The sequence below is a fragment of the Nerophis ophidion genome, linkage group LG09 (genome assembly GCF_033978795.1).
Source record: "Nerophis ophidion isolate RoL-2023_Sa linkage group LG09, RoL_Noph_v1.0, whole genome shotgun sequence".
Lineage (NCBI taxonomy): Eukaryota > Metazoa > Chordata > Actinopteri > Syngnathiformes > Syngnathidae > Nerophis > Nerophis ophidion.
Window position 1 is genome coordinate 58,513,442 of NC_084619.1, and position 26,599 is coordinate 58,540,040.

The 26,599-nt window shown below is 39.5% G+C and overlaps 1 protein-coding gene and 1 long non-coding RNA gene across 2 annotated transcripts in view; one reads left to right on the plus strand and one right to left on the minus strand.

Moving 5' to 3' along the window:
- The window catches only part of wipf1b (WAS/WASL interacting protein family, member 1b), a 74,328-nt gene extending 47,957 nt beyond the window's left edge, over positions 1-26,371 (plus strand). The window contains exons 3-10 of the mRNA XM_061911355.1: positions 13,846-13,940; positions 17,807-17,930; positions 20,239-20,397; positions 20,465-21,137; positions 21,204-21,295; positions 23,520-23,750; positions 23,832-23,945; positions 25,443-26,371. Of these exons, the coding sequence (XP_061767339.1) occupies positions 13,881-13,940; positions 17,807-17,930; positions 20,239-20,397; positions 20,465-21,137; positions 21,204-21,295; positions 23,520-23,750; positions 23,832-23,945; positions 25,443-25,495 (1,506 nt within the window). The 5' untranslated portion in view covers positions 13,846-13,880 and the 3' untranslated portion in view covers positions 25,496-26,371. The remainder of the gene's footprint in view (positions 1-13,845; positions 13,941-17,806; positions 17,931-20,238; positions 20,398-20,464; positions 21,138-21,203; positions 21,296-23,519; positions 23,751-23,831; positions 23,946-25,442) is intronic.
- On the minus strand, positions 14,796-15,285 carry LOC133559517 (uncharacterized). The gene is made up of 2 exons (XR_009808196.1): positions 15,185-15,285; positions 14,796-15,086 (listed from the first exon to the last, which is right to left on the minus strand). It is a non-coding gene; the product is annotated as an uncharacterized LOC133559517 (long non-coding RNA).
- Positions 26,372-26,599: the final 228 nt, after the last annotated feature.

Sequence of the window (26,599 nt, forward strand, 5' to 3'; positions counted from 1 at the left end):
CAGATTTCGCTGAGACCGATGACGTTAAGATTGTTGTCTCTGATAATATCATTAACTAATAACGTTTTGGGAGACAATGATCTTATGTTTAAAAAAACCTATATTATAGGTAGTGGGCTGTTTCAGGGAATTTTTGATCAAATTATCCGTAGTAGCAATATTAATAATGTTGTGTTTATTATGCCCAGTGCATTTAGTATAGTTACGACCATATCTAGGAATTGATACGACAGGAATTTTCCGATTGTTTGATTCCACTTTGAATACATTTTTTGGGGGAAAATGTTGCATATTTTGTGTTTTGCCATAAAACAAAAGTAATTTTTTTTGTCAAAAAAGGCATTAACAAAAAAAAAAAGAAGTGAAAAAATAGTAAAAAACTTTTTATCGATTGATAGATCCGTACTTGATCCAGAGACTTGAAACAAAGTGACTTATTTTTAACACGTTTATGAGTGGGGCCTTTTTGGATCCCTAGAATTTTAGTGGGACTATTTTTTTTTAAACTGTCATTGCTCGGAAAATAATAATACATCAAAATCAACATTGTTATGAATTATTGACCCATTTAGGGCTCCACCTTCTTCACATCAAATATTTCGTGTTTTTGCCATCAACACAGAGTTTTGAAAAAAAACAACAACAAAGTTTTGTTTGACAAAAAGGGCATTAAACAAAAAAAAAAAACATGAAAAAAAATAATAAAAACTAGGGACTTAAGTGTTTACATTTAGAAAAAAAAGATGACTTTAATGTGTGGGACCTTTTTGGATCCCCAAGAATTTTAGTAAGACTTTTTTTTTTTGTCACTGACATTGCTCAGAAAATAATAATGAATCAAAATCAACGTTGATATGAATTATTGACCCACTTAGGGCTCCAATTACTACACATCAAATATTCAACTTTGAATATATTTTTGGCCAGAAAATGTTGCATATTTTGTGTTTTGCCATAAAACAAAAGTATGTTTTGTTTGTCAAAAAAGGCATTAACAAAAAAAAAAATAGTAAAAACTTTATATCGATGGATAGATCTGTACTTGATCTAGAGACTTATTTTTAACACTTTTATGAGTGGGGCCTTTTTGGATCTCTAGGAATTTTAGTGGGACTATTTTTTTAAACTGTTATTGCTTAGAAAATAATAATGCATCAAAATCAGCATTGTTATGAGTTATTGACCCATTTAGGGCTCCATCTACTTCACATCAAATACTTTGTGTTTTTGCCATCAACACAGAGTTTTGACAAAAAAACAACTAAGTTTTGTTCGGCAAAAAGACTTTTAAACAAATAAATATATGAAAATAATAATACAAATGTCTAATCGTTAGATAGATCTGTAGTTGATCTTAGGATTTAAGTGTTGAAAGTTAAAAAAAAAGATGACTCATTTTTAACACTTTTATGTGTGGGACCTTTTTGGATCCCCAATAATTTTAGTAGGACTTTTTTTTTAAACTGACATTGCTCAGAAAATAATAATGAATCAAAATCAATGTTGTTCTGAATTATTGAGCCACTTAGGGCTCCAATTACTTCACATCAAATATTCCCCAATGAAATATTTTTGGGGGAAAATATTTCATATTTTGCCATGAACACAATAGGTTTGACAAAAAAACAACTAAGTTTCCTTTGACCAAGAGGCCATTAAACAAATACAAAAACATGAAAAAAAATGATAGAAATGTATAGTCGTTGGATAGATCTGTAGTGGATCTAGGGATTTAACTGTTGAAAGTAAAAAAAAAAGATGACTTATTTTTAACACTTTTATGTGTGGGACCGTTTTGGATCCCAATAATTTTAGTAGTATTTTTTTTAAACTGATATTGCTCAGAAATGAATAATGAATCAAAATCAATGTTTTTATGAATTATTTACCTTTTTAGGGCTCCAATTACTTTAAGTAATATTCCCAATTGAAATATTTTTTGGGGAAAATATTGCATATTTTGCCATGAACACAGAGTTTTGCCCAAAAAAAAACTAACTTTTGTTTGACAAAAAAGCCATCAAACAAATAATAAAACATGAAAAAAATAATAGAAATGTATACTTGTTGGATAGATCTGTTGTGGATGTAGGGATTTAAGTGTTGAAAGTAAAAAAGAAAAAAAGATGACTTATTTTTCACACTTTTATGTGTGGGACCTTTTTGGATCCCAATAATTTTATTATTTTTTTTTTTTTTACTGATATTGCTCAGAAAATAATAATGAATAAAAATCAATGTTGTTATGAATTATTTACCTTTTTAGGGCTCCAATTACTTTAAGTAATATTCCCCATTGAAATATTTTTTGGGGAAAATATTGCATATTTTGCCATGAACACAGAGTTTTGACAAAAAAAACAACTAACTTTTGTTTGACAAAAAAGCCATCAAACAAATAAAAAACATGAAAAAAATGATAGAAATGTATAGTCGTTGGATAGATCTGTAGTGGATCTAGGGATTTAAGCGTTGAAAGTAAAAAAAAAAAAAGATGACTTATTTTTAACACTTTTATGTGTGGGACCTTTTTGGATCCCAATAATTTTAATATATATATATATATATATATTTTTTTTTTTACTGATATTGCTCAGAAAATAATAATGAATCAAAATCAATGTTGTTATGAATTATTTACCTTTTTAGGGCTCCGATTACTTTAAGTGATATTCCCCATTGAAATATTTTTTGGGGAAAATATTGCATATTTTGCTATGAAGACAGAGTTTTGACAAAAAAAACAACTAAGTTTTTTTTGACAAAAAGGCCATTAAACAAATAAAAAAACATGAAAAAAATCATAGAAAGCTTTACTCGTTGGATTGATCTGTAGTGGATCTAGGGATTTAAGTGTTGAAATTAATTAAAAAAAAAAGATGACTTATTTTTAACACTTTTATGTGTGGGACCTTTTTGGATCCCAATAATTTTAGTATTATTTTTTCCCCCACTGATATTGCTCAGAAAATAATAGTGAATAAAAATCAATGTTGGTATGAATTATTTACCTTTTTAGGGCTCCAATTACTTTAAGTAATATTCCCCATTGAAATATCTTTTGGGGAAAATATTGCATATTTTGCTATAAACACAGACAGAGTTTGGACAAAAAAACAACTACGTTTTGTTTGACAAAAAAGCCATTAAACAAATAAAAAAACATGGAAAAAAATAATAGAACTGTATACTCGTGGTTAGATCTGTAGTGGGTCTAGGGATTTAAGCGTTGAAAGTAAAAAAAAAAAAAAAAGACGACTTATTTTTAACACTTTTATGTGTGGGACCTTTTTGGATCCCAATCATTTTTTTTTTTTTTTTTTTTTTTACTGATATTGCTTATAAAATAATAATGAATCAAAATCAATGTTGTTATGAATTATTTACCTTTTTAGGGCTCCAATTATTTTAAGTAATATTCCCCATTGAAATATTTTTTGGGGAAAATATTGCATATTTTGCCATAAACACATACAGAGTTTGGACAAAAAGCCATTAAACAAATAAAAAAACCATGAAAAAAATTATAGAAATGATTAGATCTGTAGTTGATATAGGGATTTAAGTGCCATCCATCCATCCATCATCTTCCGCTTATCCGAGGTCGGGTCGCGGGGGCAGCAGCCTAAGCAGGGAAGCCCAGACTTCCCTATCTCCAGCCACTTCGTCCAGCTCTTCCCGGGGGATCCCGAGGCGTTCCCAGGCCAGCCGGGAGACATAGTCTTCCCAACGTGTCCTGGGTCTTCCCCGTGGCCTCCTACCAGCTGGACGTGCCCTAAACACCTCCCTAGGGAGGCGTTCGGGTGGCATCCTGACCAGATGCCCGAACCACCTCATCTGGCTCCTCTCGATGTGGAGGAGCAGCGGCTTTACGTTGAGTTCCTCCCGGATGGCAGAGCTTCTCACCCTATCTCTAAGGGAGAGCCCCGCCACCCGGCGGAGGAAACTCATTTCGGCCGCTTGTACCCGTGATCTTATCCTTTCGGTCATGACCCAAAGCTCATGACCATAGGTGAGGATGGGAACGTAGATCGACCGGTAAATTGAGAGCTTTGCCTTCCGGCTCAGCTCCTTCTTCACCACAACGGATCGATACAACGTCCGCATTACTGAAGACGCCGCACCGATCCGCCTGTCGATCTCACGATCCACTCTTCCCCCACTCGTGAACAAGACTCCTAGGTACTTGAACTCCTCCACTTGGGGCAGGGTCTCCTCCCCAACCCGGAGATGGCACTCCACCCTTTTCCGGGCGAGAACCATGGACTCGGACTTGGAGGTGCTGATTCTCATTCCGGTCGCTTCACACTCGGCCGCGAACCGATCCAGTGAGAGCTGAAGATCCCGGCCAGATGAAGCCATCAGGACTACATCATCTGCAAAAAGCAGAGACCTAATCCCGTGGCCACCAAACCGGAACCCCTCAACGCCTTGGCTGCGCCTAGAAATTCTGTCCATAAAAGTTATGAACAGAATCGGTGACAAAGGACAGCCTTGGCGGAGTCCAACCTTCACTGGAAACGTGTCCGACTTACTGCCAGCAATGCGGACCAAGCTCTGACACTGATCATACAGAGAGCGGACTGCCACAATAAGACATTCCGATACCCCATACTCTCTGAGCACTCCCCACAGGACTTCCCGAGGGACACGGTCGAATGCCTTCTCCAAGTCCACAAAGCACATGTAGACTGGTTGGGCAAACTCCCATGCACCCTCAAGAACCCTGCCGAGAGTATAAAGCTGGTCCACAGTTCCACGACCAGGACGAAAACCACACTGTTCCTCCTGTTCCCATGGGGCCCGGCCGGGCACAGCCCGAAGAGGCAACGTGGGTCATCCCTCAAATGGGCTCACCACTCATAGGAGGGGCCATAGAGGTCGGGTGCATTGTGAGCTGGGATTTAAGTGTTGAAAGTAAAAAAAAAAAGAGATGACTTATTTTTAACACTTTTATGCGTGCAACCTTTTTGGATCCCAATAATTTTAGTATTACTTTTTTTTTTTTTAACTGATATTGCTCATAAAATAATAATGAATCAAAATCAATTTTGTTCTGAATTATTGACCTTTTTAGGGCTCCACCTACTTCACACCAAATATTCCCCAATGAAATATTTTTTGGGGGAAAATATTGCATGTTTTGCCATGAACACAAGAGTTTTGTCTGTTGACCCTGCGATAAAGTGGTGACTTGTCCAGGGTGTACGCTGCCTTCCGCCCGAATGCAGCTGAGATAGGCTCCAGCGACCCCGAAAATGGATGGATGGATAATATATTAGTTATAAAAATGAAAAATATCAAAACGCCCCCTGCATGCTTTCAATTTTTCGTGTGCGGTCCTTAGTGAAAAAAGTTTGGACGCCCCTGCATTAGAAGGAAACAATTTGGCCTTTTGTTATTTACGTTGGAGACACACACACACATGCACACACACACACACACAATGCAGTGCTGTGTCCACAGCTGATCACAGCGTGCGACGTCAATTTCGGCGTGCATCACGTGACGTCAGCGTGCACAGTGGCGTTGTTGATCTTTCGTCGGCTTCTTTCAAAGTTGATGTTGTCTTCATGGCGCTGCAACATGAATTTCAACACGCAGTCTCTTTATTGGAAGGGTCGTTGTGGGGAGCGACAAAGCGGGCGTCCATTTCCTGCCCGGTGTCGTCACACGTGCTTTTTCGTCACCGCCGCAGGAAGTTGGCCGAGTTGCTGCATCCCCAAAGCGATGAGTTCAGTCTCGAAAAGATGCTGAAATCAGTTTAGTTTGTGCCCTCAATTTACCCCCATACACTAAGATAAGTGGACTATGTCTGATTTAAAAAAAAATCTGATTTAAATCTATTTTTTGTTTTGTTTGGATTACAAGTAAAATGTGACCCAGTATAAAAGGGCAGGAGCCTCAATGGCCCCGTTTACACTGCACACCAAATCTGATTTATTTTTTTTTGTCCTCACGTAACACAGATCGGATTTTTTTGCGAGTCTAAATGCTCCAAAGTGCTTCAGATGTGATCCTTTCACATAAGATTCAGGCCACATCAGAAAGTAGTCCTGAATGCAATTGGAATCTGATCTTTTCAAATGTGACTTCAGTCTAAACAGAAATGCAACACGGTTGCGACTTTCGTCATCTTTGGGCGAGCTGCGTCATTTGTGTGCGTGTGTATGTGTTTGTACGTATATATATATATATATATACGTACAAACACATACACACGCACACAAATGACGCAAATCCCCTGAAGAGCAGGGAAACCTGCAAAACAGGCTTGTAGGGATGAAATAGCCTCTGTGTTTTTTCCTGACCTAACGTATGTATGGAAATATGTGTATTTATGTACGTGTGTATGTACGTATATAAGTATATTTATGTGTATATATGTATGTATGTATGTATAGATATATGGTTATGTGTACATATGTATGCATGTATGTATAAATATATGTATATTTATACATATAAGTGTATGTATGTGTGTATGTAGATACTGTATATACAGTATATGTATATATACATATGTGTGTTTGTATGTATGTATATGTATGTATGTATGTTTATATAAATATACGTATATCAGGTAGCGACTTGTACCGGGTGTACACCGCCTTCCGCCCGAATGCAGCTGAGATAGGCTCCAGAACCCCCCGTGAGCTCAAAAGGGACAAGCGGTAGGAAATGGATGGATGGATGTACATATATATATATATATATATATATATATATATATTTATATATATATATATATATATACACAAAAATGTGTGTGTGTATGTATGTATATATATATATATATATATATATATATACATACACACACACACACATTTATGTATATGTATATAAACATATGTGTGTGTATGTATATATATATACAGTATATATTATACATATTTATATATATATATATATATATATATATATATATACATATGTATATATATATATATCCATCCCTCCATCCATTTTCTATCGCTTATTCCCTTTTGGGGTCGCGGGGTCGCTGGCGCCTATCTCAGCTACAATCGGGCGGAAGGCAGGGTACATATATATATATATATATATATCTTACATATGGCGACTATTGACGAGTGATGCGCCGAAAATTTAGCCGCAGAAGAAATACTTTGCTCACCGAAACCGGATGTTGTGATGACATATCCACTTCCGCTGGCGGGTGGCGTCTTTCCCCGCGCACACGAAGGACCTCGCTCGGCCAAAGATGAAATGAAAGTCACATTTGAAATGATCACAGATTCTAAATAGACTCGAACAATCCGATTTGAAGCACTTTGGAGTATTTACATTGACAAAAAATATCAGATTAGGCGTGTGGAACCATGAATTACACGCAAAGAAACGAAACGAGGTCTCGACATGACAGCTTTACTGAAAGACACTTCCTGTTGATCAGCCGCCACACAGGAAGTCAGCATTTATATGTTATTGTCGCTGAGAGAGTCTCCAGCACACCCCCGCTACCCCGAAAGGGACAAGCGGTAGAAAATGGAGGCATGGATGGATGTTCACCTTGCTGGTAAATCTGTTAAAGGTTCTCCAGATGACAACACGTCTGTTGCTTGGAGGGAAAAGAGGGATCAGGCGCCAAAGCAAGCCGAACGCCAAATGTGTCTCATTAATCATTTCAATACTTTGCCACATTTCCACAAAATGCTCCAGTTCATTCTTCTTCAGCGTGGAAGGGAGGGTGGGTCCTTTTACTGGAACGATGGAGTCCATTTAGAAAAACAATAAATAGAACACGGATGCAATAATCGGAACTTGAGGGTGGTGATGATTTTAATTTGCATTTACCTTGCGGTCTACATCAGGGGTTTCCTCATCCTTTTGACCTTGAAACCCAAACTTTTCCACTACAAATGTTAACACTGAATTAGAAACCTTACTCCTCGTTATATCTAACCTATTTACACCTTGTCAAAATGATATGAAAGCATGTGTTCATCACAAAGATCAAGGCTTAGGTCAGGCTGAAGGGACTTGTCAAAACTGATGAAAAATACATCTGTGTATAATTAGACAGTGCTAAAATAAATAAATTCTATATAAATGAATGTATTATATTTGGAAGATCATCAAAAATTAAAAGTAAACTCATGTGATGAATCACAAAACAATATCCAGATTAATCGCGCAGTTTATTTTCACATGTGAATAATATACAGTCTGTTATACAGCATTATTCACATGTGAATAATATACAGTCTATTATACAGCATTATTCACATGTGAATAACATAAATACAGTCTATTATACATTATTATTCACATGTGAATAACATAAATACAGTCTATTATACATTATTATTCACATGTGAATAATATAAATACTGTCTCTTATACAGCATTATTCACATGTGAATAACATAAATACAGTCTGTTATACAGCATTATTCACATGTGAATAACATAAATACAGTCTATTATACATTATTATTCACATGTGAATAACATAAATACAGTCTATTATACATTATTATTCACATGTGAATAATATAAATACTGTCTATTATACAGCATTATTCACATGTGAATAACATAAATACAGTCTGTTATACAGCATTATTCACATGTGAATAACATAAATACAGTCTATTATACATTATTATTCACAAGTGAATAACATAAATACAGTCTATTATACATTATTATTCACATGTGAATAATATAAATACAGTCTATTATACAGCATTATTCAAATGTGAATAATAATAATATATCTAATGTATCCCATTGGGTTGAGATTTTTCTTACCCTAACCTGGGATCTAAGCCGAGGATGTCGTTGTGGCTTGTCGCAGGCCCTTGAGACACTTGTGATTAAGGGCTATATAAATACATTTTGATTGATGATTGATTGATTTTGAGTGCAAATTTCACTTCAAAATACACCCTGATGGGACTTTAGATAAAACTGAACACGTTTTGGACAAATAAAGGACACACATTTAAGCTTTTAAAAAAAATGAAATAAATCATGAATGACATTTTGACCCAAAGAAAATGCATTTTTGTCCAAATATTGGGCTCTTTTTTAAGTTAATTTGCATATGCAGGCAAGTATTAACCTGTGATTAATCATGATATAAATGGAAAATGGGTTATACTTGTATAGCGCTTTTCTACCTTAAAGGTACTCTTTGACAGTATTTCCACATTCACCCATTCACACACTGATGGCGGGAGCTGCCATGCAAGGCCCCAACCACGAACCATCAGGAGCAAGGGTGAAGTGTCTTGCTCAACGGACGGGACGAGGTTGGTAGAAGGTGGGGATTGAACCAGGAACCCTCAGGTTGCTGGCACGGCCACTCTCCCAACCTCGCCATGCCGTCCCCATTAATCCAAATTCGACTATGTTAGTAATAAATATGTTTATTTACTAGTAAAATTAAATTGCAACGGACAATACAGTGAGGGTTTAGTCATATTTTATGAGCTGAAAACCTTCTCTGTGACTTTCTTCTGTTTGTTTGATATTGTCATTACTGCCACAAGTGGTGGAAAAGGGTATTACAACTGAGTATGGTTGCTGAGGGAAACAGATACTTTTTTGGCCAAAAATGGGCCCTACAGTTAAAAAACACAGTTGTAGATCAGTGGGCCCCAACCACCGTTCAAGGGACCGGTACCAATCCATGACGGACACATAAAATATACACCACTTTTACTCCGACTTAACTTTCGCCTTTTCCCACTGGACCAAGGGCTTCCATTAAAGAAAAATCGCATAGAGCCGCAAAACGTAACACAGTTTATACACTTTTACAAGATTTTTCTAGTTTTAATTTTCCACACAGACCAATCTGTCTGTGTGAAATTTAGCTGTTTTTCCTTTACAGCAAGTACCATATTTATGATTAACTGAACATGCAGGCTTCCAGTCTCTTTTACCCTCATTGCTTGCGCCTCAGGACTCAGCCTGGCCACATTCACAGCCTCACAGACAGTCAATGATATAATTATTTTTTTAAATTTACACTTTTCTCACTGCGGGCTTGAAAACAAATCGGAGGAAGCCACAACATAGAGATGTTTCTTAAGCGCAAAAATGATGACTAAAGTGGTGAAGCTGTGTTTTTTAATTTCACTGCCGCTTTCTTATTTAGCACGTAAAATTTAATCTTGAAGATCACCGTTATTCTAGTTTTTCCACACAAAGGAGGAAAATAAACGTTTTAAACAATTTATAAAATAGAACTGGCTACTTCCTTCGAGCCTTATTTGTATTTGACTTTATTAAATGTTCGGGTAAAATTTTATCAAACAAAACCAATTTACTTTTAAAGTAATGTACATATCTACGTTGTGAAATTAGTTATTTAAACAAAAATATTCCATAAATGTTTTTTTTTTTTTTTTACATACCTTAATTGTTTCCAAACGGTGTCTGTAACACGGCAGTAAAACAGCTGAGCAAACAAAACCTCGATCCTGACCTCATGGTAAACTACCGACCGGTGTCTCACCTTCCCTTCATTTCAAAAATCCTCGAAAAAATTGTTGCGGAGCAGTTAAATGAACACTTAGCGTCTAACAATCTATGTGAAACCTTTCAATCCGGTTTCAGGGCAAATCACTCGACGGAGACAGCCCTCGCAAAAATGACTAATGATCTATTGCTAACGATGGATTCTGATGCGTCATCTATGTTGCTGCTCCTCGATCTTAGCGCTGCTTTCGATACCGTCGATCATAATATTTTATTAGAACGTATCAAAACACGAATCGGTATGTCAGACTTAGCCCTGTCTTGGTTTAACTCTTATCTTACTGATAGGATGCAGTGTGTCTCCCATAACAATGTGACCTCGGACTACGTTAAGGTAACGTGTGGAGTTCCCCAGGGTTCGGTCCTTGGCCCTGCACTCTTCAGCATCTACATGCTGCCGCTAGGTGACATCATACGCAAATACGGTGTTAGCTTTCACTGTTATGCTGATGACACCCAACTCTACATGCCCCTAAAGCTGACCAACACGCCGGATTGTAGTCAGCTGGAGGCGTGTCTTAATGAAATTAAACAATGGATGTCCGCTAACTTTTTGCAACTCAACGCCAAAAAAACGGAAATGCTGATTATCGGTCCTGCTAGACACCGAACTCTATTTAATAATACAACTCTAACATTTGACAACCAAACAATTAAACAAGGCGACACGGTAAAGAATCTGGGTATTATCTTCGACCCAACTCTCTCCTTTGAGGCACACATTAAAAGCGTTACTAAAACGGCCTTCTTTCATCTCCGTAATATCGCTAAAATTCGCTCCATTCTGTCCACTAAAGACGCTGAGATCATTATCCATGCGTTTGTTACGTCTCGCCTCGACTACTGTAACGTATTATTTTCGGGTCTCCCCATGTCTAGCATTAAAAGATTACAGTTGGTACAAAATGCGGCTGCTAGACTTTTGACAAGAACAAGAAAGTTTGATCACATTACGCCTGTACTGGCTCACCTGCACTGGCTTCCTGTGCACTTAAGATGTGACTTTAAGGTTTTACTACTTACGTATAAAATACTACACGGTCTAGCTCCATCCTATCTTGCCGATTGTATTGTACCATATGTCCCGGCAAGAAATCTGCGTTCAAAGGACTCCGGCTTATTAGTGATTCCCAAAGCCCAAAAAAAGTCTGCGGGCTATAGAGCGTTTTCCGTTCGGGCTCCAGTACTCTGGAATGCCCTCCCGGTAACAGTTCGAGATGCCACCTCAGTAGAAGCATTTAAGTCTCACCTTAAAACTCATTTGTATGCTGTAGCCTTTAAATAGACTCCCTTTTTAGACCAGTTGATCTGCTGTTTCTTTTCTTTTTCTTCTATGTCCCACTCTCCCTTGTGGAGGGGGTCCGGTCCGATCCGGTGGCCATGTACTGCTTGCCTGTGTATCGGCTGGGGACATCTCTGCGCTGCTGATCCGCCTCCGCTTGGGATGGTTTCCTGGTGGCTCCGCTGTGAACGGGACTCTCTCTGCTGAGTTGGACCCGCTTTGGACTGGACTCTTGCGACTGTGTTGGATCCATTGTGGATTGAACTTTCACAGTATCATGTTAGACCCGCTCGACATCCATTGCTTTCCTCCTCTCTAAGGTTCTCATAGTCATCATTGTCACCGACGTCCCACTGGGTGTGAGTTTTCCTTGCCCTTATGTGGGCCTACCGAGGATGTCGTGGTGGTTTGTGCAGCCCTTTGAGACACTAGTGATTTAGGGCTATATAAGTAAACATTGATTGATTGATTGATTGAAGTCAGCTGCGGAAGCTAGCTCTCCATTCAGCTAAACAGACTCAATAACTCCACGGTGACGTTTTGAATTTACGAAAATGAAACAATACAAAAAGAATGCCATTGTAAGTTAAGACTACTATCACAGACCCCTGTAAACGGGTTAGTATATTAGCTGATGCTAACGACGCTAGCCTGATTACATTACAATAGCATGTACAAATATGCATGAAAACACATCACACATGGGGCGGATTAGTTAGTAAGATTTGTTTTAGTTATATTGTAAAACTCAAAAACGTTGCTTGCTGTGATGAATGAAGACTCCTTTGATGTAGAACTGCTATGGACGGCCTAGAAGACGGTACAGCACTTCCACAAGGGGTGTGACTGCATTTACGTAATTTCTCAGTAGATGACAGGAAATCGTAATTATGAATCGTTACACTTGATACGGGGCTTCACGGTGGCAGAGGGGTTAGTGCGTCTGCCTCACAATACGAAGGTCCTGCAGTCCTGGGTTCAAATCCAGGCTCGGGATCTTTCTGTGTGGAGTTTGCATGTTCTCCCCGTGAATGCGTGGGTTCCCTCCGGGTACTCCGGCTTCCTCCCACCTCCAAAGACATGCACCTGGGGATAGGTTGATTGGCAACACTAAATTGGCCCTAGTGTGTGAATGTGAGTGTGAATGTTGTCTGTCTCTGTGTTGGCCCTGCGATGAGGTGGCGACTTGTCCAGGGTGTACCCCGCCTTCCGCCCGATTGTAGCTGAGATAGGCGCCAGCGCCCCCCGCGACCCCAAAAGGGAATAAGCGGTAGAAAATGGATGGATGGATACACTTGATACGTTTATTTTTGGGGCTTAATTTTTAGGGTTAGGCGAAATACGTGCTCAACTTCAGCTTATACCCTTTCGGTCTGTAAAATTGTCAATTTATGAAACTTTTTGTTTATTTTATTGACAACTGACCGAATAAATTATAAACCAACTAACTAACTAACCTACGGTTCAAAGCTCAGTCCAACCAGGAGGAGAAATCATTCAGTGTCTTTGCTTTGTTAAAAAAATTTTTTTAAACTAATCGTATTATGGCTGAGCAAAGAAAAATCCATAAGTTAGCCGCACCGTTTTACAAGGCGCAGGGTTCAAAGCGTAGGAAAAAGTGATAGTCCGAATTTTACGGTAAAATTTTTTAACACGCGCAACAGTACCATTGAGTATTGATTCCCAGGTACCAGGAATCGGTACCGTATCGGTTCAAATCCTGCTTCTTCCTACTCCTTTTCGAACATGTTGAAAAGACAAACTGGAAATTGCGATTTCTCATATTGTATGCCTGCATGTTCGAAATACACTCAAACTCAAACTCAATGTGTGCCCATCCCTAGTGGTCATCTAAAAAAATATAATAAATGTTTGCGTTTCATGTTTTTTCTTTATGATCAATCAAATTGTATCAAATGTATGAATCCATTCATTGATTTTGTGTCTGTTGTCCCTCCACCAATCAGCGGAGAGTATTGTCTCTGGCTCATCTTGGCAAAATTTTACAAAGCAAGCCGTTTGTGTCACCTCCGCCCTTTGTCCACCAGGGTGCAGCTTCCGGTGCAGACAGTGTGACGTGGCCATGCCAGCCCCGCCTCCCCCTCCTCCCCCAGGAGCCCCGCCTCCGCCCACCTTTGCACCCGTGAGTCAATCAACAAGACACTTGTTAAAATCAGGGTCAGGTTTCCTTTACACGATGTGTGTGTGTGTTGTGTGTGTGTGTGTGTGTGTGTGTGTGTGTGTGTTTTGGCAATGCTGACTTAATGGGGATGTCGCTCTGTTTGCACAGTCACCTTTAGGGGACCTCTGACGGTATGGGGACAAAAACAGGTCCCCTAAAAGGAAACTTTTTTAAATGATAGTCAGATCCATTCTAAGGATGCCCAAGTGATTTAAAAAGAAAAAAAAATTGTGATCCCCATGAACCATATTAACTCTTTTTCCCCAGGGTCCCCACTAAGTATGATCAGCACATTAATTCATCAATCCAAAGATTTAGAGACGTGTATGAGCTAACTGGGCAGTGGGCATTTTACCTAAAAATGTTATGCCTCCACAACCTGTAGAAAGGGTGGTCCCCACAAGTGATCAAAAACTTAGTCCCCATTCCAAATGATAACCAGTGTGTGTGTGTGTCTGTGTGTGTGTGTGTGTGTGTGTGGCAATACTTACTTAATCGCTCTTTTTACACAGTCACCTTTAGGGGACCTCTGACGGTATGGGGACAAAAAACAGGTCCCCTAAAGGGAGACTTTTTAAAATGATAGGCAGATCCTATCTGAAGATGCCTAAATGATTTTTAAAAAGTTTTTGTGGTCCCCATGAACCATATTAACTAATTTCCCCCAGGATCCCCACTAAGTATGATCAGCACATTACTTCATCAATCCAGAGATTTAAAGACGTGTATGAGCTAACTGGGCAGTGGCCATTTTACCTAAAAAATGTTATTGTTATGGTTATAGACAGGTGGAAGGAGATGGCACAACAGCAGAAGTACAACTCAATATATATTTTTATTGAGTGCTTGATGAATACGTGGGATGTGTACGTTAGTATGTGTTATGCATGCGAGTTATGTGCTGGAATTAACATCCGTAAATACCTTAAGGAGTGTTGTCAAGTCTGTTGAATGAGAGAGTCCAAATTCTGAAAAGGGAGAGGCAAAGAAGTCCGATGTCCAAAGGGTATGTGATGCAGGAGAGAGCGTCCAAGGTCCAAGGAAGGTGTCAATATCGAGAAGGCAATCCGGGTCCAGGGAAAAGGGAGTGAGCAATAAGGCACGGGACTGGGAAGCAGAAGGAAGACAAGGATGAACAAAAATAAGCACAAGGAAACAAGTCACAGGAGATACTACTGGTGGGAAGTCAGAGACGTGAAGCTTACTGCGAGCAGAGCGATGTTCCAACGTCGAGTGATCAGCGGTGAGGCCTTTTATCTGGTTGTCTGTAATCCCCGTCAGCTGTGCGGATTGAAGATTGGCGGCGTGTGGGCGCGGTCTGTGCAGCGCGTGTGTGGGCGTCTCCAGACGCGCTCACAGTGGAGCCGCTGAGAGCACCTGCAGAAGAGGGAAAAGCGGACTGCACAAGTGCTGCAACAGTTATGCCTCCACAACCTGTAGAAAGGGTGGATGCCACAAGTAATGATCAAAACTTAGTCCCCATTCCAAATGATAACCAGTGTGTGTGTGTGTGTGTGTGTGTGTGTGTTTTTGGCAATGCTGACTTAATGGGGACGTCGCTCTTTTTACCAGTGTTAATTTTGACAGCAAAATTTAATTTAGTTTCAGTCATAGTCTTTTGACTAAAATGTAATTTAGTTTTAGTCATAATTTAGTTATTTAAATTGTTTTAGTTTTAGTCTAGTTTTAGTTGACGAAATATCATAAGATTATAGTCGACGAAAACTACAGTATATTTAGTCGACTAAAGGGTAAAATGTAAACTTTCTCTTCAATTTCTGAAAGTCAAAGCAAAACAGCGGAAAAATCACCGATACAAGTCGTATTTTGATGAAAATCATGTCTCAAATTTAGTATTTCACGAGTAAGCCGTGTAATAAACGGGATAACGTCGAGTGAGTTGTATGTTGTGGAAAATGCTTACCTGTGTGTGGATTTCGGGGTGATTCGACTGTAAATGTCGCTTCAAGTGTGTTGTGTTTTTCCCCGTAATCCTCGCGCTGCATTTCTTACACTGCGTCTTGTTATCTTTGACGTCAAATATAACATTTCCCCATATGTCCTCTATCCTCTTCCTCCCCGGCGTTGACATGTTGTCTTCTGCAGCGCATTCCCGGGTCAGTCTCATGTGCAAACTACGTTTACGTAACTTCCTTACCACGTCGCTCTGATTGGTTCCCTTCCCAACTCCTCCCGCCTTTTCCTAACGAAATGAGTTCCGATCGGATCTCGTCTCTAGCAGACATTTTCGTCTCGTTTTTATTCGTTGACGAATATGTCAATACACCTCGTCATCGTCTTAGTCCACGTAAATTATTTTTTATTTAGTTATTGTCTCGTTTTAGTCAGAAAAAAAAGGTTGTTGACAATAACTATAACGAACATTTTTCGTCAACAAAATTAACACTGCTTTTTTTCACAGTCACCTTTAGGGGACCTCTGACGGTATGGGGACAAAAAACAGGTCCCCTAAAGGGAAATCTTTTTAAATGATAGTCAGATCCATTCTGAAGATGCCTAAGTGATTTTTAAAACGTTTTTGTAATCCCCATGAACCATATTAACTAATTTCCCCCAGGGTCCCCACTAAGTATGATCAGCACATTACTTCATCAATCCAGAGATTTAAAGATGTGTATGAGTTAACTGGGCAGTGTCCACTTTACCTAATTTTTTTGGTCCCCACAGGTCCTGAACAACAACTTGGTCCCCATTCTAAATGATAACCAGTATGTGTGTGTGTGTGTGTGTGTGTGTGTGTGTGTGTGTGAGTGTGTGTGCGTGTGTGTGTGTGTTTGGCAATGCTGACTTAATGGGGACATCGCTCTTTTTACACAGTCACCTTTAGGGGACCTCTGACAGTATGGGGACAAAAAACAGGTCCCCTAAAGGGAAACTTTTTTAAATGATAGTCAGATCCATTCTGAAGATGCCTAAGTGATTTTTAAAACGTTTTTGTAATCCCCATGAACCATATTAACTAATTTCCCCCAGGGTCCCCACTAAGTATGATCAGCACATTACTTCATCAATCCAGAGATTTACAGACGTGTATGAGCTAACTGGGCAGTGGCCATTTTACCTCATTTTTTTAATGCCTCCACAACCTGTAGAAAGGGTTGTCCCCACAAGTAATGATCAAAAACTTAGTCCCCATTCCAAATTCTAACCAGTTTGTGTGAGTGTGTGTGTGTGTGTGTGTGTGTGTGTGTGTGTGTGTGTGTGTGTGTGTGTGTGTGTGTGTGTGTGTGTGTGTTCTGGAAATGCTGACTTAATGGGGACATCGCTCGGTTTACACAGTCACCTTTAGGACACATCTGACGGTATAGAGACAAAAAAACAGATCCCCTAAAGGGAAACTTTTTTAAATGATAGTCAGATCCATTCTGAAGATGATTTTTAAGCTTCGGCCCATAAAACATGCTTACTGAAAAGTAAACATGTTGAACATCTAATTTAAACTTTTTTTTTAAATGGTCCTCAGTAGTCACGTACAAATTTGTGTGAATAATACTCAACTATTCAAATTTGGTCCTCATGAACCATATTAACTCTTTTCCTCCAGGGTCCCCACTAAGTATGATCAGTTTATATGTGTGTATACATGCCCAGTTAGCTCATGCTATGAGCTAACCGGGCAGTGGACATTTTACCTCATATTTTTCATGCCTCCACAACCTGTACAAAGGGTGGTCCCCAAAAGTACTGATCAACAACTTGGTCCCATTTCCAAATGATAACCAGTATGTGTGTGTTGTGTGTGTGTGTGTGTGTGTGTGTGTGTGTGTGTGTGTGTGTGTGTGTGTGTGTGTGTGTGTCATATTTAGGCTAACACAGAGAGGACGAGCCGCGGGGAGCAGAAAGGAAGAAACGCGCTGTTGTCGGACATTTGTAAAGGTTCCAAACTCAAAAAGACTGTCACCAATGACCGCAGTGGACCGATACTGGACAGTAAGATACCGGACAGTAAGACCGAGGCTGTGACAGTCGTACCTCAACTTGGGATCGTTTTCTCCTGAATTGAAATCCATTTATTCAGGGGTTCGCCCCTTGAACATGTGACATACCTTAACGCTCGCAACTCCGAAAAAAATTGAAAGAAAATACCCGTAAGTTGAGGTACCACTGTATTAGTGATTTTTTTTGTGGATTATATTTACATAGCGCTTTTCTCTAGTGACTCAAAGTGCTTTACATTGTAAAATCCAATATCTAAGTTTCATTTAAACCAGTGTGGGTGGCACGGGGAGCAGGTGGGTAAAGTGTCTTGCCCAAGGACACAGCGGCAGTGACTAGGATGGCGAAAGCAGATGCTCGAACCTGGAACCCTCAAGTTGCTGGCATGGCCGCTCTACCAACCGAGCTATACCGCCCAACTGTATGAATCAGGGGTGTCCAAAGTGCGGCCAGGGGGCCATTTGTGGTTCATAGCTATTTTTTTTTACCGGCCTGCCTTAGTGTCGTTAGCATTTTTCTAATAGCATGCTAAGTTTTTTTTCGTTTTTTTTCACATTTTGCCTCAGCGTCAAGTATTTTGTTTCTTGACAAATGTTACTTGTTAGCATGATAATGTTATTTTTGCTACCTTTGTTTAGCTAATTTTGTACATATACACCTCAGTCATATTTTGGTACTTGTTGCATGCTAACATGAGCAGGATAGCATTTCAAAGGAATTTTTGAGGTACACACTTAAGAATGACATGTTTTGGTACTTGACGCAAGTTAGTTAGCATTTAGGCATGCTAACATTAGCATGCTAGCTTTTTTTTAGCTAATTTTTCAAGTTTAGGCCTCAGCGTCAAATATTTTGTTTCTCAACAAATGATACCTGTTAGCATGCTCACGTAAATATGCCAGCTTTTTTTTATAGCTAATTTTGTATGAATACACCTCTAATCGTATTTTGGTACTTCACGCTAGCATTTTTAGGAATTTTTTAGGGACTCACCTCAGAATAATATATTTTGCCATTTTACAATTAGCAAGGTAAGATTAGAATGCTAGCATTTTGAGCAAATTTTGCAGGTATTCTTCTCAGCGTCAAACATTTTGTTTCTCAACAAATGATACCTGTTAGCATGCACACGTAAATAGGCCAGCTTTTTTTTTTTTAAACTAATTTTGTATGAATACAACTCTAACCATATTTTCGTACTCCACGCTAGCATTTTTCGTAATTTTTTTAGGGACTCACCTCAGAATAATATATTTTGCTATTTTACAACTAGCATGCTAAGATTAGCTTGCTAGCTTTTTGAGCAAATTTTGCAGGTATACGTCTCAGCGTCAAATATTTTGTTTCTTGACGAATGATACCTGTTAGCATGCAAACACACCTTATAATAATATATTCTGGTACCTGACACATGTTACGGTTAGCATTTTAGTGTTAGCATGCTAGCTTTTTGAGTTAAATTTGCAAGTGTACGGCTTGGCGTCAAATATGTAGTTTTCTGATGCGGGGTGGGCGGTTCTGGGGGCGGGTTTAATTGGCGAGGAGTATATTTATAGGTAGGATTCAGGTGGGCGGGGTCGGGGTGGCCGTGTCCGGGGGTGGGGTTAATGGACGAGGAGTATATTTGTAGGTAGGATTCACTGAAATTCAAGTTTTTCTTGAATGTATGTATATATATATATATATATATATATATATATATAAGAAATACTACTTGAATTTCAGTGTTCATTTATTTACACATATCCACACACATAAAAGTCTGATCTACAAAATGGGTAGACAGCTTACCCCTTCCCCTTTGAGCTGTCCTGGATGAACTGAAGTTATTTTTTCCAATCATTTTGGAACTTGCACGCCTACTTCTTCTTCTTACTTGTCGTTGCCACGTCTCTTCTTCGTTCTTCTGCTTCAACTCTTATGTATTTTGAACATTACTACTTGCCGTAGTTTTGAAGCAATGCATGATGGGAATCCGGATGTTGGGTGTCAGTGTATTAATGTGCCGGCTGGAATAAACATACGCTGAGAAATAGCTCCGTGCCTGTCTACTTTATGGGTTATAGATAAACCTATGGATAACGGAGACATTTATAATAGTCTCCTTTTTCAGGTGAGAGAGGACGCTAAGGCATGCTCCCAATATTGTTGGCCGGGTGGAAATCGGGAGAATGGTTGCCCCGGGAGATTTTTGGGAGGGGCACTGAAATTCGGGAGTCTCGCGGGAAAATCGTGAGGGTTGGCAAGTATGAATGTGAGGATGTAAATGAACCACAACTCATACTTCTTGTTTGCATCTCAGATCCCAAAGGTGGAGGGAGTGCAGGAGGAGGAGGAGGAGGAAGTTCAGGCGGAGCCGGAGGCGGTGGAGGTTTTGGTGGCGGGGCCTCTCCTGGTTTAGGGGGCCTCTTTGCAGGAGGGATGCCAAAACTGCGCTCCTCAGCCAGCCGAGACTCCACTGGTAAAGGTGACAATCCTTGTGAAAAACATGAACATTGAAGTTTCACACGTCGCGTTTTCTCCTCCAGACTCGACGCCCCCCAGGGGACCGGCGTACCCCCCAAGTCGCTCCAGCGGCCCCAGCCCCTTCAGCAGCGGTGGGCACTCCGGCAGCGCTCCGAAATTCCCTGGGGCGTCTTCTGTGGTCCGTGGCGGCGTTCCTGACTTCCCCAAGAACCGGACAAATCTCTCGCCGAGGCAAGACACCCCTGGAGGTCCCCCGCCCGTACCTAACACGCCGCGGCCCAACCAGAACTTCAGCCCCCGCGGAGGGCCGCCGCCTCCTTCCGGACCCAGACCCAGCCCTGGGCCCCCTAGTTTTCCCCCAGGGCGGCACGGACCCCTTCCTCCGCCGCCAGGGGCTCCGAGGCCCGGCTTCTCCACGTCGTCGCCCACGCCATCCTCCAACAGCAGCAGACCGCCTTTGCCGCCAGCTCCAGGGGGGCGGCCCGCGCTTCCTGACGACCGACCCCTTCCCCCACCGGTCGGGGGTCACCGGCTGTCGATGCCCCGTGACCTCCCCCCTCCGCCTCCACCCGCCGTCAATTGCAAACCTCCCTCGTCTGCTTCCTCGCGCTCTTCTGGGGGAGCGCCGCCCCTCCCGCCCGGGCGACCGGGACCTCCTCCTCTGCCGCCCACGCCGGCCGTGGGGGACGACCACAGCACGCCTCGGCTACCCCAAAGGAACAGCTCGCTTCACAGGTGAGAAACATGTCTAATATTTATCTGGATAATCTTAAATTATTTATGATGGTGTTCCTCCGCCAGCAATTCCCCACATGCCCGCACGGGACCCCTCCCTCCGCCGCCCAACGAGAGGCCGCCATCCTTCGGAAGAAACCAAAGTTCACCACGCGCAGGTTGATATCACACTTTACGCCGATACAGCGGGTCGATACTGAAATATCCATGCCCCCGATACCAGAAATTTTTGCTCTAATATCGATTTTCAAAGCAAAATATTTCCATACTGAAAAGTCTGGGGGCCTATATTGATATTTTTTTATTTAAAAAAAAAATGCTAACATTATAGGTGACAATGTATATTAATATTACTTTTTACAACAATTTAGCTTTTTCTCATTATTTACCTCTTTGTTTTGCTCTTTTTTAAAATGTTTTTCCCCTTTTAGACTAGAATAAAGATAATAATAATAATGCGATTGTGTATTCTGAAAATATTCATGTTCATTTACATAATTTTAACAGTGTTATTATGGTTGTTTGATTTTTTTTAATTAATAAGTTAATAAATAAATAAATAAAAAATACTGGATATTAATACATTTTATTTAGATAGCATCTATTATTTTAGATCAGGGGTGTCCAAACTATTTCCACCAAGGGTCGCATTCTGAGTATGGCGGGGCCAAATTGATATTTTTTTATTTAAAAAAAAATGCTAAAAACAGATATTGTGTCAACTTTGTATTGTAGGTGATAAAGTATATTATTTTTATTTATTGAAACAATTTAGTTTTTTCACATTATGTACCAATTTTTTGTTTTAATTTTTACTGTCTTTCTCCTTTAAGACTAGAAAAAACTTTTGCATAATAGGTGACAATGTATATTATTATTATTTATTACAACAATTTACCTTTTTCTCATTATGTACCAATTTTTTTCCTTTTTTTAATTTCTACATTTTTACTGTTTTTCCCATTTAAGACAAAAAAAATAAATAAATAATAAGATTGTGTAGCTGCAAAACTTAGTGTGTCAAAAATTCTGCCTGTATGAAAATATTCATGTTCATTTACATAATTTTAACAGTGTTATTATGGTTGTTTATTTTTTCATAAGTTAATAAATTAAAAAATACTACATATTAATATATTTTATTTAGAGAGCTTCTATTATTTTAGATCAGGGGTGTCCAAACTACTTCCACCAAGGGTCGCATTCTGAAAAGTCAAAGTATGGCGGGACCATATTGATATTTTTTTATTTAAAAAAAATGCTAAAAACAAATATTGTGTCAACTTTGTATTATAGGTGACAAAGTATATTATTATTATTTATTGAAACAATTACATTTTTTGTCATTATGTACCATTTTTTTTCTCTTTTTTTTCTACATTTTTACTGTTTTTCCCCTTTAAGACTAGAATAATAATAATAGGATTGTGAGGCTGCATAATTTGGTGTTTGAAAAATTCTGCCTGTACGAAAATATTAATGTTCATTTACATAATTTCAACAGTGTTTATTATAGTTGTTGTAGTTGTTGTAATTAATACAAAAATAGAATAGTACTATATATTAGTATATTTTATTTTGAGAGCTAAACTTTTCCCTGCAAGGGTCCGCATACTGAAAAGTCAAAGTATGGCAGGTTGATATTTTTTTTATAAAAAAAAAAGAAAACAAAAAATTAATTTTGTGTCAACTTTTGTATTATAGATGACTAAGTATATTATTATTAAATATTAGAACATTTCAGCTTCTTCTCATAATGTACCATTTTTTCTATTTTTTTTCTACATTTTTACTGTTTTTTCCCCCCTTTAAGACTATAATTAAAAAACATAATAATAAGATTGTGTAGCTGCATAACCTCGTGTCAAAAATTCAGCCTGTACAAAAATATTAATGTTCATTTACATAATTGTAATATTTTTTTAAAATTAATTAATAAGTTAGTATTATTTTCTTTTCTTATTAACTTGCTGAAAATTGTGTATATATTAAGTATATTGTAAGGGCTGCATACTGAAAAGTAAATTTTTTTTTAAATAAATGGCAAAAAAAATAATAATAATTGCAAAAAACTTACATATATATTTAAAGGCAAAACTTTGTGTTATAAATGACTAAGTAGAATATATTATTATTAGTTTTAAGAAATCAGCTTTTTCTCATTACTTTCCGATTTTTGGCTCTTTTCTTCCTATATTTATTGTGTTTTTTTTAAATAGACATGTTATCATTCGAAAATACTCACCTTTTACAATTTTAGCAGACACGTCTGGTATATTTGCACAAAGTATAGATATCCGGTAACCGCAGCCTGAATTTTATTTGGTATCGGATCGTAAAGACAAATCGCACATCACTACCATTTACCTCCGTTTTCCACAGGGCCGCTTCCTCCGCCGCCACCCGTGGGTCGCAATGTGGGCGGCGGCAGCGTGAGGTCATCGCCGGGGCACTCTCCGATCGGACGGCTGGGGTCGGATTCCCCCCGTGGCGGCCCCGGTGGCAGACCCCCTCTGCCTCCGGACAGACCCGGAGCCGGGGGCGCACCTCCTCCGCCGCCGCCGCCGCCCATGGGCAACGGTTTCCTCAACTCTCACCACAACCAGACTCACGGTGAGTGCTGCCAACTGGATTTATTCCATGACAATTGGAATCGTTGTTGAAATATCTGATCCTCTGATGCCCCGCTCCTAGATGACTGGGCGGCCCGCTTCACTTTCCACCCGGTGTCGGACCTGCCACCGCCTGAGCCGTACCAGGCCTTCCACAAGATCTACCCCAGCAAGATAGGCAAGGCGGACGGCAGAGGTCAGCCTGACACTTTAGCATGCACACAGTGCCAGCTGCTGGCAGAAAAATATGGCGGTTCAAATGGGACAGAAGGAAATGAATAAATACACCTTTAAATATTTAAGTAAATGTCTCATTAATTGATGATAATTTAAATTAAATACATAAATGTGTTAATACAATATACAAGTATATTTAGTTATTTGATCATTTAATTGTTGATTTAATTATTTAATCATTTATTGTATTTTACCGACTATTTTTTTCCATATATTAGCCGCAGATATATGTGTTGTGAAATGTGTTATTTACACAGGAATATTTTGTAAATGTTTTTTACATACTCAATTGTTTCCAAATAGTATCTGTAACGGCAGTAAAACGGCTGATCAAACAAAACAGAAATCATCGTAAGCTCGCTCTCCAATCACCTAAACAGACTTAATAACTAGAGATGTCCGATATTATCGGCCGATAAATTCTTTAAAATGTAATATCGGAAATTATCGGTATCGGTTTCAAAAAGTAAAATGTATGACTTTTTAAAACGCCGATGTACGGAGTGGTACACGGACTTAGGGAGAAGTACAGAGCACTAAAGGCACTTCCTTTGCATGCCGGCACAGTCAAATAATACCTTACGGGTTTTCACACACAAACAAGTGAATGCAAGTCATACTTGGTCAACAGCCATACAGGTCACACTGAGGGTGGCCGTATAAACAACTTTAACACTGTTACAAATACGTGCCACACTGTGAACCCACACCAAACAAGAATGACAAACGCATCCGCACCGTAACACAACATAAACACAACAGAAGGAATACCCAGAACCCCTTGCAGCACTAACTCTTCCGGGATGCTACAATAGACACCCCCAGCGACTTACTACCAGAACCCCACCCAACTCAACCTCCTCATGCTCCCTCAGGGAGAGCATGTCCCAAATTCCAAGCTGCTGTTTTGAGGCATGTAAAAAAAAAAAAAAGCACTTTAATAATAAACATTGCAGTGCCATGTTGGCATTTTTTCCCCATAACTTGAATTGATTTATTTTGGTAAAGCTTGTTACATTGTTTAATGCATCCAGCAGGGCATCACAACAAAATTAGGCATGATAATGTGTTCATTCCACGACTGTATGTATCGGAACCGGTAATTAAGAGTTGGACAATATCGGATATCGGCAAAAAAGCCATTATCAAACATTTCTATTAATAACTCCACGGTGACGTTTTGGTGAATTTCCTGAAAAATATCCTTAATATTCTTAAAAAAAAATGCTCACACAATTTAACAAATAATAAAAATGACCAATTAAAAATAATTAGAAAAACACAAGTCATCTTAGGGCCTCATTTGCTCATAAAATTCGGCAGGTCTTTAATTGTGTAGCGTAACTATTAGGGATTTATTTTAAAAAAGTTTCACCCTTGCTTTAATTTAAACCCATCCACGCAGTTCAGTTTGCTAATTCAGTGTGTTTTTTTTTTTTTTTTAATCGTTTGGCAGGTTCGGGTAAAAAGGAACGAGGCGCTCCCCCTCTTCCTCCTACACCCAGGTGAAGATGACGAAGGCAAACACGCCAAGTGGACCAAAAGGACGGACGACAAAAGCGTTAAGAGAGGGGGGGGATAATGTTTTTGTTTGGAAGAGTTTTATCCACTAATCAGACTATCACAAGATTCCAGTTCATGCTTTGCCTAATATTTTAATTATTCCACAACGTGTGAGAAGAAGTCGCACAAAACCAATCAAAGTGTGACCGTGGCTTTAACGACGGCACACCTGCGGTCACTCAGCTTCCTCAGGGGATCCCCTTTTTTTGTCCTTTTTTTCGGCTTCAAATGCGGCGAGTGGAATCCGCGTTCATATCGTGCCTTTTCCCTGTCGGCCTGCTTCACCGCGTGGAAGGAGATCCGCCAGGGATGACCCCGTGTGCCTTAAGAGCAGATAATATATGACAGAAAATGAGAGTATTATGCAGATAAAAAGCGTCGTTAAAGGTCGGCCCTGCCGCTGCTGCGTCGGAGGGAACGCCATGATTTAGCCAAAGTGCGTTTACTTAAGTGTGAGTGTTCCTGAACGCTACTTTTCCTTCCTTTCCTGATTGCACACCTTTGGTTCAAGTCTTTAATGGCTGTTGTTGTTGTTGTAATTGCACACGGCACTGATTCTTCTATCCTGCTGGTTTGTTGTGAACGAGCCACCTGTTGGACCATGAAGGACCTGTGTGTGTGTCTGTTTGTATGTGTGTGTGTCCGAGGAAGTGTTAGCGAGGGGTTTGTTGTTCCAACACCCGTGCAGTATTATGTTGTTTGAGCGTTACACAACAACGCTTTGGTCTATTGCATCCATGACGGGTTAATTGTGCACAAAGTGGCTCGGACTTTTGTTTTACACGACAATCAGAAGTGAAATAAACTTATAGTTCCACCCCGGCGGATGTCGTTCATGTGAGAGGAACACAATCTCTTGTTCTTTGTCACGGTTGATGTTTTTTTTTTAACGGCGCATTCTAAAAATATTATTACCAAAAAAAGTGGAATAAAAGAGAAAGGGGGGGAAATGTAGAGAGAAAAAAAATGCATTGTTGACTCTACACCAGGGGTCTCAAACTCAATTGACCTGGGGGCCACTGGATGCAGAAACTGGGTGAGGCCGGGCGC